Source organism: Rissa tridactyla, chromosome 1 (genome assembly GCF_028500815.1).
Source record: "Rissa tridactyla isolate bRisTri1 chromosome 1, bRisTri1.patW.cur.20221130, whole genome shotgun sequence".
NCBI classification, from domain to species: Eukaryota; Metazoa; Chordata; class Aves; order Charadriiformes; family Laridae; genus Rissa; species Rissa tridactyla.
The window spans coordinates 27,169,674-27,187,603 of NC_071466.1; the positions used below are offsets into that span (position 1 = coordinate 27,169,674).

The 17,930-nt window shown below is 37.6% G+C and overlaps 1 protein-coding gene across 13 annotated transcripts in view; it reads left to right on the forward strand.

Annotated features, from left to right (window-relative positions):
* FRY (FRY microtubule binding protein) overlaps nucleotides 1–17,930 on the forward strand; it is a 252,364-nt gene that overhangs the window by 222,137 nt on the left and 12,297 nt on the right. For all 13 annotated transcript variants that reach the window (XM_054201901.1, XM_054201922.1, XM_054201892.1 and 10 more), the window contains 7 exons: nucleotides 3,469–3,669; nucleotides 4,211–4,372; nucleotides 7,931–8,094; nucleotides 9,279–9,468; nucleotides 15,193–15,342; nucleotides 16,202–16,300; nucleotides 16,757–16,840. In XM_054201901.1, coding sequence (XP_054057876.1) covers nucleotides 3,469–3,669; nucleotides 4,211–4,372; nucleotides 7,931–8,094; nucleotides 9,279–9,468; nucleotides 15,193–15,342; nucleotides 16,202–16,300; nucleotides 16,757–16,840 — 1,050 coding nt within the window. The remainder of the gene's footprint in view (nucleotides 1–3,468; nucleotides 3,670–4,210; nucleotides 4,373–7,930; nucleotides 8,095–9,278; nucleotides 9,469–15,192; nucleotides 15,343–16,201; nucleotides 16,301–16,756; nucleotides 16,841–17,930) is intronic.

Here is a 17,930-nt window from a genome sequence, read left to right on the forward strand (position 1 = left end):
TATTAGTTACAACTGTAGGCAAATGTTTGTCTATGATGTCTGTAATACAGTAATTTTACATAGATTCTTTCTATTTGTTTTTCTATCTGTTATATCTGCTATCCAGGAACTTCAGGTAAGAATGCTACTTGAACTCAGATGTGCCAGCATATGTTATGCCTTCTTGCAAATTTGTACTATAGAATAACATCGTAGTTTTGTTGTTGCCCTCCCCTTCTTCAGTCTGTGCGTAGGTGGGTGGGCGTGTGTGTGCTTGCACTTCTGACAGGTGCTTCATTTTTTATCTTGTATTAGAAATATTTTTGAGGTCTTTTTTAAAAATTCTGCTTCATTTTAAGTTTATTTTTGACATGTTCAACAGTTCACAAATTTTAACATATCATAATTCTAGTATCAGCATTTTTCAAATTGAGCCATTTCTCCTTTTAGCATCTTTATGCCTAAATAACATCTTGAAACAAAAGAAAAACTTCATTATTTAAAATATAGTAAAGTTTGGGCCATTTGTTTCCATGGGCAAATTATATATCATTTCCATCTTTTCAGTTGTGGTATATTGGCTCCTGTTAGCATCTTGATAAAGCTGATACCTGAGACCTCTTCAGAAAGTTTACATCATTGCCCCCCAGACTGAATTTAAGTGAATAAATTAATTAATCCATACAGCTTGGCTTAATTCAGCTGTATACTCCTACCAACTTTGCTGGACTCACTTACCCTGTGAAGAAAACTGAAAAGGCACATCAGTGGTTGCCAGTTTGGGACCTAAACTTGCAGTTCATCAATGTATAGAGAGAACTGAAATGATAGAGAATTGTAATAAATTGTACAAATGATACAAAATTCAGGAACAACAATGTTTTGCATATTTGTTTCTGATAGTTTGTATGTCAGTTATTAGGCAGATACAACCCCCCAGAAATCTTTGTCTCAAAATACCTGTGCTCTAAAAGATACAAATGTATGGAAATAGTGCCTTCCTCTGCAGTTCCACAATACTTTTACCTATGCCCTACAATATTTGTGCCACTCCACTAACTTTGCATACTTAGTCAATACAATAAGGATAAAAACTTGCATGAAAGAGGTTTTGCATGATTCTTACCGGCTCTGTTGAAGAGCTACGCTGCTTTCCCCCACATCAGGTTACTTCCCTTTTTGCTGCCTTTTCTGTGTCTCTCCTTTCCCCTGGGTGGTGGTTGTAATGTTTAAAGTGGCTGCAAGGGCACGTCCACTCCTTTACCAGAGGCTGCTGATTGAGGGAAGTCTTATGTGGTACCTGCTCGCTGCTGGCCAAACACATTTACAATATGTGACTGTTTTCTTTTGAATTGATGTTTGTTACCGGTGGCTCTTCAGATAGGAGATAGCTTTGCTCCCCATGTAGATAAAAATGAACAGCCTCTCAAATACATCTTCCCTCCTTCTTGTTAACTGTGAAAGAAAGATTGCTTAACAGACTATAAAAAAAACAAGTCCGTCTTTGTACGCATGTGTTGACCTCTCTTTTGAATTCAATATGATTCTGGGTGCCCCAGTAGCAACCTTACTTTAACCCAAATACTATGGGTGATTTGGGTTGTACTGTGTTTCATCTCCCTTATCCTTTTCCCTCACTTTTAATTCACTCCCCCTTCTAACTGCATGCTCTGGAAGTGTCCCTTTTCATTTTTCTTCTTTTTGCTGGCTTCCTTCTTTCAGAAATTGCAGAACGAAACTGCAACAAGAAATATTCCCACAGGCATGGGCTGCAAAGTTTACTGATAGCTGTAGTAGGCATCACGAGGATCAGGGTGTGATGACAGTCATCTTTGCTTGCTTGCTTATTTATGTCATTTTGTCATTTGTTAGTTCAGTAACTGGTGTGTTTGTGGAGGATGTCTCATTGCTGCATGTGTCCTCCAGCCTTTGTGGAGGAGGATGGACAACAAAACAATTTGTTAAAAAAAATAGGTGGGAACTGAATGGTCATTTTTATGATTCAGAGAGACCTCATTTCTTAAATCTTAGATGTGTTTGGTTCTCTTCCCGCACAAAACTACCATATGATCCCAGTCCCAGGATGAAAATACAGGGCTCTTCCAATAATGTGTTTGGCTTCATAACAATTTCATGTTCATTTGCTTTTGAATATGGTGCATTCCTTAATTCTAAATGTTCTTGTAGATTGCCATTCTTGCATTTTTGGATTGTCTTTTCCCCAAAAATTTTTTTTCTTTTTTCCTCATATTTGTTCATGAACAGTAAGCTTAGAGTCATGAAACTGAACTTTCCCTCTTTCTAATCATATTCCACAGTCCATTGTATTAAAGGGCAATGATGCAAAATAAGATCTATTTGTGAAATTTGTTGATTGTTAAGGAGGTAAGACTGCAATTGAATTAATTGCACTTTATGCAGTTTAGTCCCCATTCAGTAAATGTCCGAGTAGTCCTGAATGGGGATTACTCAGGTGTTTAAAATTACAAATCTGCTTAAGGGACCTTACTGAACTGAGATCTCTTTCTCTATGATTGTGCATAATTTTAATGTGCGTAAGCCCAGGAGATACTCAAAATCAGTGATTTGATGGGAATATTTATGATTTTCTTAGGCAGAACTATATTTTTGTGAAATTTATATTTAAAAGATCACTGTCAACTGGAAGTTGGTTTGCTTGTTTAAGTTGCATCTCACAGAGTCTTGTTTTAAGCAGTCATCCCTGAACCTTGAAAAGAAATGTTTTTCTTTATAAATTTCCTTCCTGTGTTGATGTAAGGTTGAGGACTTTCACACTAGGTAAAATACCCAAAACTGCAATGGGATACTTATATAAAATGTTTGGTCCATTTGACTGGTCTTGTTTAAAAAGTGAAATCTCAGTCAGTACTAATCAGGTTATTCTCAGAGTATAGTTTCAAATAATTCAAATAAATTCAAGTTACAAAAATAAGCTATATGGGCCTAGAATAAAAGTTTTAAAAGCTGTGCTGCTTTATCTATTGCATTTTGCATGCTAAATGAAGGGTTCATTCAAATCTACCTTAACTCATCATTATGGTTATGTATATAATGAAAAGAATCTAAAATCTTTAACATGTGTTTCACAACTGAACCATTGCTATGAACTGTGCTACTAATATTTTTAAACATTATGGGAAAATCCTTTAAAATTGCTTCCAAACTTTTCTTTGCCTGTCATTGCTCTACTGGCATTGAGGCATGTGTATATGTGGACTTACAAAAACGAATTCCTAAATCAGCAAATGCATGAAAAACATCTAATACTGAAAAGAATGAATCTTCATTTAACTGTCATTTCCATGCTTCTGCTCTTATCTCCAGGTAAACAATCAAAGTAATGCTTATATCAAGTTTGTATTGTATTTTTACATCAAGATCTTTCTTGAGCTAACTTTGATCTAATGATTAGTGGTTTGTACGTGATGAGTTTCAACTCAAGGAAGCTGACCCTGTATCTGATTTCAGGGGGAGAGCATGGACAACTTCAACTGGGGAGTACGCAGACGGTCCCTGGATAGCCTGGACAAGTGTGACATGCAGCTGCTGGAAGAGAGCCAGCTCTCGGGGAGCACGCCCAGCCTGAACAAAATGAACCGTGAGGATTCGGATGAGTCATCGGAGGAGGAGGACCTGACCACCAGCCAAATCTTGGAGAACTCAGACCTAGTACGTTGCAAACTTGCAATTTAAGAAAAGAAAGGGTTGTGTTTTTAAATAAGCTGGGTTTTTAGTTTCCTCTCGCCCAGGTGCAATTTAATCAGCTGAAACTGGGGGGGTGGCACGGAATGCAGTGTTTTGTCACTGCTTGATTTTTCCTTTTTTGCAAATGTAAACAGGAATTTTAATGCAAAGTTCAAAACACAGGAAACATCAGATCTGATTATTTGCCCTTTTTTCCACAAATTACCATGTGACAATTTTGCACAATTGGCCAGTAGCAAATCTTTCTGATGTATCTAATATTTAAAGAAATAGGATAAGACTCCAGTTTGGTAAACTGTGTCAAGTTTTCATTGTTCACTTCTAGGATGTTTGCATACAATTTTTATGATAGAAACGTTGAAAGGGTTATAATACATCCGCGTGTAGAAACTAAGAGAGCCACCATCGCAGACCCTTAAGACATGTCTGCTTTGCATGTTCATAAATGCAGTGTATAGTGGGTAGCTGTATACTCAGTTCTGTGCTTTTGTGGTCTTTTAAACAGATTATAACTCTTTCCCCATCTGAAGATACAAATCATATTGACTCACTTTCTACATCATGTGACACAACCTCAGCAGACCCTCATCATTTTAATATAGGAACATCCAGCTTTGATGTGTCTTTGCCCGATATGAATAATCTCCAAGTGTCTGAAGGATCCAAGGTGAATACATTTTTACTTTCTTTTCCAACTGGACTGTATTTTACTTTACACTTTTACAAGTTTATTTTACTTACACTTTCATGAAGGGTTTGATCTGTGAAAGCAAGTACATTCTGACTTCCTGCATGTAATGGCATAGTACAAAACATTAATGTGCTCCTGCACATTCATATCCTTTCCTGTCTACTTACACTTTCTTCATGAAGAGATTTTATTTATTGTTTCTTAATTATATTGCATTACCTATGCACCAAGATACTACAAGCTCTTTGGAAGACAAAACTGGCTGCAAGTTACAACCCTAAGGGAATAGTCTTTTGTTCTTCATGCTGATTGAAAAGAAAGATATGCCAACTCATGTGGTGGGTGTATGCGTGTATTCTCTGAGATTTTTTTGTATGTGGGAACCTATTGTACAGTTGTGTGCACTGGATTCTGTTCTTGCCTTTTGGCAGACACTCAGAAATTTTAAATTCATGACCACAATATTAAGCTGTCTTGCGGGGGGGTGTGGGGTGGTGGTGGGAAGGTAGGATTTGCAAGGCTACAACAGTTCAGCACAGTTTTTCAGAGAATTGTATCAGAAGATGAACATACAGTAAGGTTGGTAAATGATTATCAGTGTGGGGACTGTTTCTTTAATTTTTTGTTTAGTAATACTTGTTTGTGGGAGATCAGGTGAACCTACTCCTCTCAAATGTCTCTCCAGAAATATAATCTGGGGTGGGGTGTTTGTGGGGGTTAGTGGCTTTATGACACTGTTCTCTTACCAGTAAGGCTTTCTCTGTCACGTGTAAATTGGGTGACTTCTGCAGAAAAAGCAGTGTAAGGGAATGGGGCAAGGGAAGAATATGTCTTGCGTAATCATCAGCTTTCATTCCAGTTCTTGCCCGTGGTGCCCTCCAAATGCAACCACGCAAAAAATTGATACCGTACTGCTAGCACTGCATATAACAGAAGTAATGGTAACTTCTAGTGAAGAGGTCATAGAAAAGGAGGTTGGAATTGTGCTGAATATTGAACAAATTGTTTGTGCCAGAAACCTCACCAGGGGGAAGAAAGGACAGCAGGAGAGAAATGTGGATAAGGATAGAGAAAGGAGGGGAACCTCTCAAAATAACGGTTGTGGGAAAGGTAAACTCATTATCATTTGTCAAAACAACTGTTGGTAGACAAGTTACCACATAGCAACCATAAGCAGCAGAAGTTGGCAGAATTTCAGTCAGGAAGCTGCAGTCAGAACAGATACGTTTGCAGGTGGTGACTGCGGCTAATCTCACGCATCCAGCTGCAGTAGCTATTGGTATGTACATTAAGAATTGCAAATCACAGTTCATGAGTTTCATATATGCCTGGGGTTTTAGAATCTTTAGAACTGGGAGCATTTCTTTAGTGTCCCCATGTGCCAGTGTTCATCAAAAAATGAAAAGCTTTGGAAAAAGTAAATGAGTGAAGAATGTAAAATCACAGCAGTTTCTTGTGGGACTGACAGGCAAATTCAGCTAGTCCTGGGACAGGTTTGATATTGGTGAAATACATAACCCAAGTTGACAAGGATTTGCCAGTATTACAAAGATGTTTGAATTGGTAAGCTTTAGAAAGAATGTTGCCTTAGTGTTTTTTGCCTCAAAGATATTTTCTTCTAGCATGCATACTTCGCTATTTTCACTCAAAACAATTTGGAGTCAGTATAAACAAATTCAAGGAAGAAGTCATCCAATTTTTAGTCAGAAAACTTGAAACTTGCACCTAGATATTTTTTACTTAATTTGCTAACACAAACTCTGAGCTCTTTCCTGTTTCTCTTTTCCTCTGAGTTCTTATTTTCAGAGACCTGATGGCATGTCAGCAATGCAGAGGAAAATTTTTGTTACTTCTTTAGTGCTGAACAAAAATGCTTATTTGTTGCATCATAAGCAAAACCAAAAATATCTGCTTAACATTTAAATAGATGCAGTGAATGAGAGCACCAGACTGATTAAGTTGTCCACTTCTCAAATGTTTCAGTGTCAAAACCAAGGTATTACTGTTAACAGCATGAGATTAGTTAAACTTATTTTCTATTAAAGATAGTGATCACAATAATTAAGGTAGTACGTATAAGGGATTAGAAGGCAGTGATGGATAATGCTATGAGGGATACAAAGATTCAGATTATGCTATTTTATATATTTTTCAAGTTATCTAAACTCACCGATTTCTGGAAGAGTACTGCAATCCTTCATGACTATTCGAAGTCCACTTTTTTTATTTTGGGTCATTGTATTGGACTCCAATGAGTGGGAAGTGTTTGCTTCCTCTCTTCCTCCCTTACCCTGTCCCATGAAAATGTGTTTTCCTCACACAAACACTGGCATTGTAGTGAACAAGCTAATGGTTCTTTCAAGCTAATATTTCATATTTGGAAGTGGTTAACTGCTTCTTGAAGAAGCATGAAACATTTACACTTCTTGCCAGTTGCTCTGGTTCCTATTCTGGTAATTCAGCCATATAGCTTTCATTTCTCTTTTCAAGATGGTTTGTGCTCTAATTCATTTCGTCCACCCTGGACTCAGAAATATTCCTATCCCATTCACTTAGAAAATGAAAGAAACCAAAACCCCTTTCTCCTGCTTAATTTCAGATCCTGTCTTTTCTGATACAAGTCTTGTTTAATTTTAAGAAATACAAATCCCCAGAATTTATCTGTAGGATCCAAGCAGGTCCGGTAACCTGAAGAAGGCCACTTTTCTATTTTAATTCCACTTGCCATGGATTTCCCTCCCTACCAGCTCCCAGCACACGTATGGACATGCACATATGCATATGTGCACAAACATACACCTTATGAGATATTTCCCAAACAGAAAAGATAGAATTTGAGCTACCCACTGCCGTCATCCCTACAGGAACTGCTTTGCAGGATGCTATGGATGATGCAGACAAAAGCCAAAAGATTAAAACTGAAACAAAATTTGCTCAGACTAAAAATGCGAGAGAAATTTCAAAGTTTCAAAAAGAAATCAAGACCTTTAGGTGCTAGTGGATGTAAAAGGAAGGAAATGATAGATGTATAATCCTTTTAATGACCTCTTTGGATTCCTCTTGAATGGAAGTTATTATGTAAATGAACATGCTAAAAATAATTCTCAGTTCTAAACACGCATATCGTCTTGCAGACGGTGATTGTTTTCCGTATATTTTAAGAGACTTTAATACACTCTTGGACACTAAAAAGTAATAAGTTACAAGGACAGCCTGACAGTAACAAGAACCCTACTGTTTTTCCTGAACCTCCCTGCTGTGTTGCCAAATGCATTGAAAACTGAAATTCTTTGCTAGACAAATTAAATTGAAGAAATGCCTTAAAAATAATATTGATCCAAGACAGCAAGTTAAGTGAACAAAGCATTTTTGAAGAAGTGTAACTAAATTAATGTCATATAATCTGTGACTTTATATCTGTGCAATTTAACATGTTGTCGGGTGTTGGTTTTTTTCATTAAATGCTTTCTGTGTATTCGTGGAATTAACTTATTAATTTGCTGATTTCTAAGACATCATCATTCACTCCCCTAGGCTGAAGCTGTACATGAAGAACAGGATACAGCAGTCCATGAGGATGACCTTTCAGGATCTACAAATGAACTCCCTGGAGCATTTGAATGCAGTGATAGCCTTAGCCTGGATATGACAGAAACTGAAGAGAAAGTTGACAGGCTGGAACAATTTGCTCTTGCTAGGTACTTGTATATACTATTACTCATAAAAGTTCTTTTACACTGTACAAGGAAGTGGTAACAAGGTGATAGTTAATGGAAAGGGTGTTTTGGCCACAGGAGTTACAAAATTCTCATGAGTTTAGAGCAGTGAGAAGACAATGCCCTAATTACCTGCATAATTTTCACACAACTCAAAAAAACCCACCCAAAATCTTCCTTCTAGGAAAAACAATATATGATTTTTACATACATCAATGCAGTTAGTAATTATATGTATGTAATATACTTAATCAAAAGAAAAAAAGGATTTTTAAAGATTCGCAGCAATGGAAATACTGCTTAGTTAGCTGTTCAACAGATCAGCCATGTATTCATCCTTCTGATTTCTTATGGATCATAAGGAAGTCACAATATTGCCAATATTGTCTAAAATCCCTTCTGTATACTCTTGAGGCTGCTGGTGAACATGTCTGGACCCCAGTATATGGTGCAACAAGGCATCAAGGTTTTTCCATGCCTTGTAGAGCTCTTTCAGATTTTGGATGCTGGGTTAGACTGCAACTAGCCCGTATTTAGGGAAAGGAAAGGAATGAGGATATATAAGGAAGCTGGCGCTCTGTCTGTGTGCCACGCGTTTCAGAATAACAGTTCCTGTTCTTGAAAGCCATAGGAAGTATTTCTCCATCCCAAAGGATAATACGCAAGATGAAGTAGCTTGGTACCCTTTGAAAATGGTAGTCGGCTGGTTTCACTGACCATGGAGTGCCAAAATAACGCTCTGTCCTAAGAACAGTGTGGAGAAGGGATGGATCTTCTCCAATCCATTACACTGGGGGGGAACTAAACAGGTCAGTGTATATAATGTTTGTACATGCTGAGGAGTTCTTCTTCATGGGCTTTATCCTCCTGTGACGTTTCAGACGCCTTCCTCCAAATGATGGTACAATAAAACAATTCAAGTATTCTGGGATGGAGGAAGATAGGTGATAATGGCCTGAAGACAGGGATTCTGATTTGGAGGTTTTTCTCATTGTAGCCAACGTCTTGCCAACCCTCAAAAGTAATTTGAAAGTTCATGAATATTTTTAGAAAGGTGCTGTAATTGTTCCTGTGATTATGTCTGTCTGTTACAGTGTATTTTATCTGACACCTCCTTGGTATTCTTCTTTCATCGCAGTTTTGTTTTTTTTTTTTTCCTCCTTCAGTTTTGGAGATGTTGATAGAAATGCCTCCCCTCCTCCCTCGCCCTTTTTTTCTGCCATCCTTGCTGCATTTCAGCCAGCAGCATGTGATGACGCAGAAGAAGCCTGGCGTAGTCATATCAACCAGCTCATGTGCGACTCTGATGGTTCCTGTGCAGTTTATACATTTCATGTGTTCTCTTCCCTGTTTAAGGTGAGAAAATAAGTTTAAGACACAAAGTCAAAATGTTTAGATTTTGTGTGGCTATTAATTAGGATGGTTCTTGGTAGTAGTACCAGTAATGAACTACTAGGTATATAACCATTGCAATTTTGCATGCTGTGGAGTTGCCATACCAGATTTTCATGCAGAATTATCTTCTAGGACCAGTTTTGTCGTAAAAATAGTGTGTATCTCATACTTACAGGTTTGGAGATAACATTATAAAATATGGATCCATTTTAAAGAGTCTTTTCTTCACTACTTTACAAACAGCCTGAAAGAATAACTGCAAGAGACAGAAAAAAGTCTTTTCATCTCAAACTATTGTTAATCTGTTCTTTCATCTGAAACTGTTGAAATCTGACCATGCCCATGTAAATATCAACATTATTAAATATTCTATACCTAATACCTGAATAGAAATATCCAGCTGCCATCATGTAACGAAAGTTCCAGAGACTGAGTCTGAAGACTAGAAATATATTTCTCCTTTCTAAAACTGTATGCTCGCAAAGATAAGAATCTTGCAAAACGATAAGAAAAAAAAGGATTCAAATGTACAAGGTGCGCCAAGGAATGACTGTCTCTTTTTACCTGTAATTAGTTTTAAAGCCTTTTTTAATTGTTTCTTCTGCTTCATATGAGGCATCTGCAGAATATTTAGCATGCTGCAGCAGCGTACACAGCAGCCGGGTAACTTCCCGCAGAGTTTAAGTACCCATGATCTCAGAATACACAATTTTTTATTAGCAATGGGTACCCCGCTAATAAATATACAATCTCAAGATCTTTTCATGTCTTTAAGAACATCCTTATAAGAAAGAAGCATCACACAGTAAGAATCTCCTCTCCATCCCGTTTCCTCTGTGCTCCACTGCAGTTAATTGCATGTCTTCTCTAGCTGCACACTGTGTCCTCCTTTAAACATCACACCACTGTAAATAGGGGTGCCTCATAGGCATTCTTTTAAACACTGATAAATAACCATTTGGAAGGAAAAAACTTGCTGACTTGAGTGCATGACAGTTCAAATTTGAAAATTAGTCCTGTGTTTCTTCATAATATGTATTTCAGCTTTTCTGCACTTAGGTCAGTCCTAGAGGTTAGTAGCCCTGTTCAAGTGTTTTGAGAGTTATTTGTCCTTTTTGTTATCTTTGAAGAGGCGAAAAGGAACTGGTGTCACACTTCTGAAAACTAAAGCAATAATACTGTGTAATACAAGACCTAAACATTACCAGCCATATTTTTAGTTTATAAAAATAGCTCTGTTCTCCTCTTCAGGGTTAAAACATAGGAGTATTATTTTCCCAGATTTTTTTCGTTAAGACCCCAGCTTGTCTGGAATTGTATTGTGTTTGCACCATCAAACTTTGCTACTCCTCTGCTAACTTAAAAGACTTTTGACCCTCACCAACAGGAAGTTTCAGAAACAAGCCCAATATATGCTAGGCTTGCAATGCAAAGTACTGCCAAAATATTTGACTGTGAAACAAAATCTTTGTTTGGAGGAGCTTGTCAACTAAATACTTGGTGAAGTGAAAGAAATGCATTTTCTAGGGCACCTACATTTCAGTCTGCATCAAGTTAATGGTGTCTTGGATGTTTGCCCACAACACGCTAAACTTGTTTAAAATTCCTGAAATTACTGAAGTACTTTTCCTGTAAACAAGTCATAGCTCAGAGATCTCTGGGTTATCTTTAGGGCTGCCTTTTTGTTTTCTGTCAAATCTAATGTCTTCCAGCAGACCAGCCAGTTCCAAGACAAGTCGATTTGAGAGCTAGCAAGTAGTTTCCACAATCGAGCCCTTTTGTTACGAAAAGTCCTCTTCCGAGAAGAGGAAACCTGAGGTTAAGAAGAAAACATTTTGAGAGTATTTTGTTATTATTTACATTGACACAATGCACAGCAACTATATGCAGGCATATACCTATTCATAATATGCTGGCAGTTGGCATTATTAGTCACAGTAGTCCCATTTTATAAAATATATACTGCATTCAGACCTTGCTTGAAAGATTTCAGCCACTGTGATCTGCACCCAGAAGGACATAGCTGAGATGATAACTTATTATAGAACTGCTAGTCCATGTAATTGCAAAATAAATATATTTAGTGAAGTACTATACATAGATACCAAAGTACAGTCTCTTGCTGTTTCACATTTTACTACTTTAAAACACTGTTCAAGACTGTTATCTTCTTAGCTGTAGATGGATTGTTGAATATCTGAAAAGGAAAGCAGTAGAGGAAGAATATGTTTTCTTGAATCTAAACAGTAGACTGGTCAGCTTTGGATGAAGCCATGACTGAAATGCTTTGAGGAATTTATTTTCATAAAACAAACTAGAACTGTTCAAATACATGAGTAGATGTATGCTGGAAGGGACCTGAAGAGTTCATGTTCCTGATCTTGCCCAGGATAGGATGAACTATAACTTTCATTCTGGTCAAATGTTTTTTAACTTTTTTATCTAGGCTGTTCTTAAACTTTAGGCTAAGGTGGAACTTCGCAACATTCCTAGGCAAGGCAGTCCAATGCTTAACTCTCCTTATCACTTGAAAGCTTAATTTTCTGTGTTTTGTGTCCATGGCTTCTTGTTCTATACACGGTGGTACTTCTTCTTTTCTTTGCAGTTGCTGATTAAATTTGAAGACCATTACCACGGCTTCAGCTACCCCAAACTTCTCTTATGTAACCTTAGTTCTTTCAACCTTCTCCATAAGTCATATTTTCTAAAGTTCTCACTGTTGCTATGGGCTCTCTTCAGTTAGTCTGTGTATTACATGAAAAGCAAGAACGGGTTCTGTATTTCAGCCTAAGTTCTTACCAGTATTGACTATAAGAGGATTACCTCTTTTATAGAAGGTATTCCTGTTTAAAAATTTCTCTCTGCTAACTGTTGTACAGTAGAATACAGTTAATTATTTTCCACTTGTAACCCAATCTAGTATGCAGATCTTGTTCTATAAAATTTTGCCTTCCTGGTTATTCACCATCCAAATGTGCTCTGTGGACTGTTTCATTCTAGGTGTGCAACCTTGTCCTTCTTTCTTTTCTCTGCACCGCTTCTTCGGTTTATGAAGACCAGTCTGAATTCTAATCCTGGCTTCCACGGAGTTTGCAGCACCTGCAGCTCACTCATCCATGCATTTAATAAGCATATTGCATATTCCATTATTCAGTATTTTCATTAAGGACTTGGTTAGTGCCTGAGACAGTCCCCACTGGAATTCTGCTCAATTTATCTTTCCAATTGGACAGTGAGCTGCTGATAATTAACTGCTGAATATGGTTTTGCACACTAGTTAGCTCTAGACCGGATTTCTCTACCTTACTTCTAAGATAGTAAATGAGTTAACATATAACTTATCAATTGCACCTCCTCCTAATAGAATATTTTAGCCTTTCATGAAAATTAAATAGTTTAATATGATTTGTTCTGACCAAATCTGTACTGCCTTTTACTCATTTCTTATCTGTTCCCCCATTTCTTGGACTTTGTGTTTAATTCTTTTGCTCCTGTGGTTTTTTGAGATAAGAACTTTCCTCAAGTTTTTTACACACCCTGTGTTCTGTGAGTTTTCAAATATATTTGTTATGGCTCCAACACCTCTTCAGCCAGCATTATAACTGTCATGGCGTGAACTTTCCTAATCTGCAAAGATGTAAAAATATCCAAGCCCTTAGTAGCAAGCTCTGTTCTCACCTGAGTTTTCATAGATGTCTCTTTGTTACCTGTACAGATGCCCTTTCTGTGAGCAATACGTCAAAAGAAGGCATTAAACACATCAGTCTTTTCAGTAGCAATTCTTAGTAGCTATTTCTCTCCATTGTGATTCTTTGGCTTTCCTCTTAATTATTTCTAGTTCACTGATAGAATCATAGAATCATAGAATGCTTGGAGTTTGAAGGGATATTAAAGATCATCCAGTTCCAACCCCCTGCCATGGGCAGGGACACCTCCCACTAGACAGGTTGCTCAAAGCCCCATCCAGCCTGGTCCAGAACACTTCCAGGGATGGGGCATCCACAACTTCTCTGGGCAACCTGTTCCAGGGTCTCAACACCCTCATAGTGAAAAATTTTTTCCTGATATCCAATCTAAATCTACCCTCTTTCAGCCTGAAGCCATTGCCCCTCATCCTATCACTACCCACCCTTGTAAAAAGTCCCTCTCCAGCTGTCTCCAAGTTCTGAGATTCAGATGATTCTGCTAGTTTCTCAGAAAAATAATCATTTACCTGGTTTGGTGGTAATGAGTAAGAGCCCCTGCCTCTACTACAGAGTCAGTGCAGCAGAGAATCTGAGCTATGTGCTGAATGACATGTATAGCACTTTGTTTCTGTGTTGAAATAAGATGGTAGAAACATATAGTGAGACAAATATCAGTCTATCCAATCTTAACTGTGTTCAGATGGACAGTTCAGATGCTTCAGAGAGAGATTCACAAATAAGCTGTTATGAAATTGGTCTGTAGAGGAAGTTTCTCTTTAACCATTTTATAGATTATTGCCAATGTATACCCTACCTACAATGTGAGGGCTTATGTAGCTTTTTAGAAAAAAGTCATTCAATCCAACAGCTTCCATTATTAAGAAAGTCTGAACTCAGCTCAGCTGAGTTTAGGTACTTAACTTCAGTGCTCTGGTGTAGGAGCAGTAACAGGCTATAGAATCATGGAATTGCCTAGGTGGGAAGGGACCTTTCAGATCATCCAACCTTCAACCTAACTCTGACAAAAACCACCACTAAACTATATCTCTAACCACTATGTCTACCCATCTTTTAAATACCTCCATCTGTCATCCAAATTGGTATTTGGGCATGCTTACCGCAATACAGATCCTAACCTACATTCCTCAGAGAAATGCCTATGGTAACATGGAATTAATCATATAAAAATGTTGCATACTTTTATTTTTAAAAATATGTTCATGTTACTCCCACCTGCTGAGCAGTTGGCCTCAGTGAGATGTATTTTGGCAGTGAAATCTCCTGTCTATTTATCAATATCATTTCAGCTCCTGCAAGACTAAAATGTTATTTTTATTTATTTTTCACTTTATATATTAGTCACTGGAAATAAAGTACCAGCAGTAGTATTTTACTGGAAGACTAAATTGGTTTAGGACTCAGAAGACCAAAAAATTTTTCTGAGAAGAATAATTCCCGGATGCAGTACAGTATTTTGGAGTCCTCCCAAGCAGCAGAAAAGTTTTAGTAAGAAGGTTTTTCCCACAGGGGAAAACAAAAGGGTTTTTTCTGATTTTCCATGCTGCTGTTTGGCATTAGGATGTCCATTATATTATCTGATTAGCCACTTGACATGGAACACTAACAAAACAATGCCCGGAATGGGCAGAAAAAAGTAATGTGGTGATCAGCTCTGTTAACTCTGTATAGCCAAGAAAAAAAAAGCTACCTGTGGGTAAAAGGCTTTATAAAGATTGAATCATCTTTACAAGAAATAATGTGTTTCAGGAGTAGATTATTATGAATTCTGTAATTTGTTTCACAGCTGCCCAGCTGTACACTGTCTCCAGCATAATAACTATTACTCAGTATCCTTGAGCAGATGTTCAGTTCTCCACAGGGAAATGGTGTCTTTTGCACATGTTATTGTGCAAAGAAAAAAAAATCATGCCATTTGTTTACAAACGAAAGAAGCTTGTGCTTGAGGAAAGAACGTAATAAATTGTATTTTGCTTTCCAGAATATTCAGAAAAGATTCTGCTTCCTAACCTGCGATGCAGCTAGTTACTTGGGAGACAACCTGCGAGGAATAGGCTCCAAGTTTGTGAGGTCTTCTCAGATGTTAACATCGTGTTCAGAATGTCCCACCCTTTTTGTAGATGCAGAAACAGTGAGTATATTCCTTTCAAAAGGCATGTGCTGCATTGCGGTGTGTTACTTTACTGGCTGTTTCACTTTTGAGCAACTCCTGAACAGATATGTCAAAAAGGTACTCACCTCCTATCTCTAATTTTTATTTCTTGTTCTTAAACATATTTCTATTAATTTTCCATATTATTTTATTAGGTAAGTACTGGCAGACAGGCAACATAGACTCATAGAATAGTTATGATGTGTTGTGCCTGTGTGCCAAAAACCAATATAAAAAAGTGCCTACTGGATGCAGTTGGCTCTGCAAATGGAAAAAAGCTGGTTTTTACGTAGTTCAGCATGAAAGATCGTTTAGTGGTTTCATTTGAATCAACTGTGATGTGAGCTGGATGATAAAAATATATATTAGGAAATGAATGAGATGGCCCTTCCCATTGTTTACATTCTGGCCCATGTTGATCCGGCAATATCAGGACAGTGTGGCCTCACGCAGAAGTACAGAGGTAGGAACTTGCAAAGTGTAATCTTGGGGCCACTGCTGTGACTGTGCAGGAGCTGTGCCTTCGGCCATCAGACAGCTGTGGAGATTAACTAGTTAAGCTTTGTGCAGTATGTTATTTTAGGGAAGTCTTCTACAAAGCTGGTATAAACAGAACACAATTTCAATTCCACATTATCATAGGTGCAACCTTTGCTATTGAGTTTTCAGTATAGTATTCTGTTTATGTATATTTTTGCATAAATAGAAATATTTTTCAGTATTAGTATCTGTAAATCTAAGTATTCTTTCGCAAGGTCTTTCCTATACTTTCTACTCTGATAACATTTTTGTTCTTCTATAGTGACATTTACTAGCCCTTTTGATTTCGTTTCTCCAGCTGCTCTCCTGTGGCCTTCTTGAAAAGCTGAAGTTCAGTGTTTTAGAACTGCAGGAGTACCTGGACACGTACAATAACAGGAAAGAAGCAACACTCTCGGTATGCTGGATTGTTATGTTCTTGGTTTTGTACGTGTGTGTACTTATGCTATGTCAAAAGACTGCAAATACGCTCACATCTATTTATTCAGTAGAAAAACATGTTTCAGATGCTGATACATTAAATGTTTCTTCCTGAACATGTGAACCAGAACTAAAAAAATAGTTGTATCCCTTATTTTAGAGACATTGGCATCTTTAATATTCCAGGTTTCTCTCCTATTCAGTAATTAATTCATTTTCTTGGTTTATGTGATTCAAATACTAGCAGAAATCAAGACTACACTTTTTAAATTACAATCAAGGCAAATTGTCACAGTCTGTGTGAATAAAAAGTGCAATTGCAAATTTTTATTTGTTTACACGCTGTGCTGTGAAACTAAAACACTGCTTACCTTTCTTCAAATCAAACTGTAGGCCTTATTCATATCTTATTTTAATTTCTCTCTGGAAACAGTGGCTTGCAAACTGCAAAGCAACGTTTGCTGGGGGCTCACGAGATGGAGTTATTACCTGCCAGCCAGGGGACTCAGAAGAGAAGGTAATGAATGAGCAGTGTAATTTCTCTGCTGTAAAGTGACATGTGTGATATATCTTGTTCTCGGGCCCACAAGAGCCTGCTGTACTTCCTCCTTGTCTCTCTGCTGGGTTTGGGCATAATCCAGTTTTCACACTTAAGGCTTGAAGGTATTGTTGTTGCCTCAGTCCTGGCCACAGGAAATGGGAAGTATTCAGAGGCAATACTTCTGCCTTCCTAGTCTAGATGAGGAAGCAGAACTAACCCTGCCTGAGTTGTGTGTGCTCTCCCTTTTAGAAAGACGTTGCAGCAGCAGTTTCCCACAGCGCAGTGGCTCTGAAAATCACCCTTGGTGGACTGTGCTTCCACATTACACCCATTTTATCTACAGCTGTTACAGACTCTGTCTGCCCAACAGCGAGACTTGCCTGGTTGAAGTACACTTAGATTAGCAGTTACGAAATAATGACCGTAAAATGGCCAGTGAAATAATTTATGCTGTAGATAAGAATTCATAGCTAAAGCAAAATATCTCTTTATTGCTTTTGAACAAAAGTTTTACACGCGTATGTGCATATATATATATATATATATTTAGTGTGTTGATTCCAGTTAAGAAATCAATCTTTTCAGAAATCAGCACTGTCAGCAGGCATTCCTGTTATTTGATATAATAAGTATAGGAAATAGCTGGTATCTTAGTGGTGTAGAGTGAGTTGAAAAATGTTATTTTGTGGGGGTTTTCGCTTTTGGAGGAAAAAAAATTAAGAGATGGGAAAAAGAAGGAGCTAGAGAGAATTAGCAAAAATCAGGAAGCACCAACAGCATGTAGAAAAAAGTGACTTCTCTTTTCATGTATTATAACTTGTAAAAGATAATGATGACATTTTCAGAACACGCAGTTGCCTGTTGTAACCATTTTTTTCAAAAACCTTGTTTTATTCTTATGTTGGTTTCAGTTTGTCTGTCTTCTCCCCCAATTCACTTTATTTTCTCCTGGTTTTGTCTTAACCTCTCTTTCCCATCTCTATGTATTTATCTTCCTGTCCTTGAACTCCCTTGATTTTTATTTTTTTTATGCCATTTCCCAAGAATCCAAAATCCTTGCCACCCC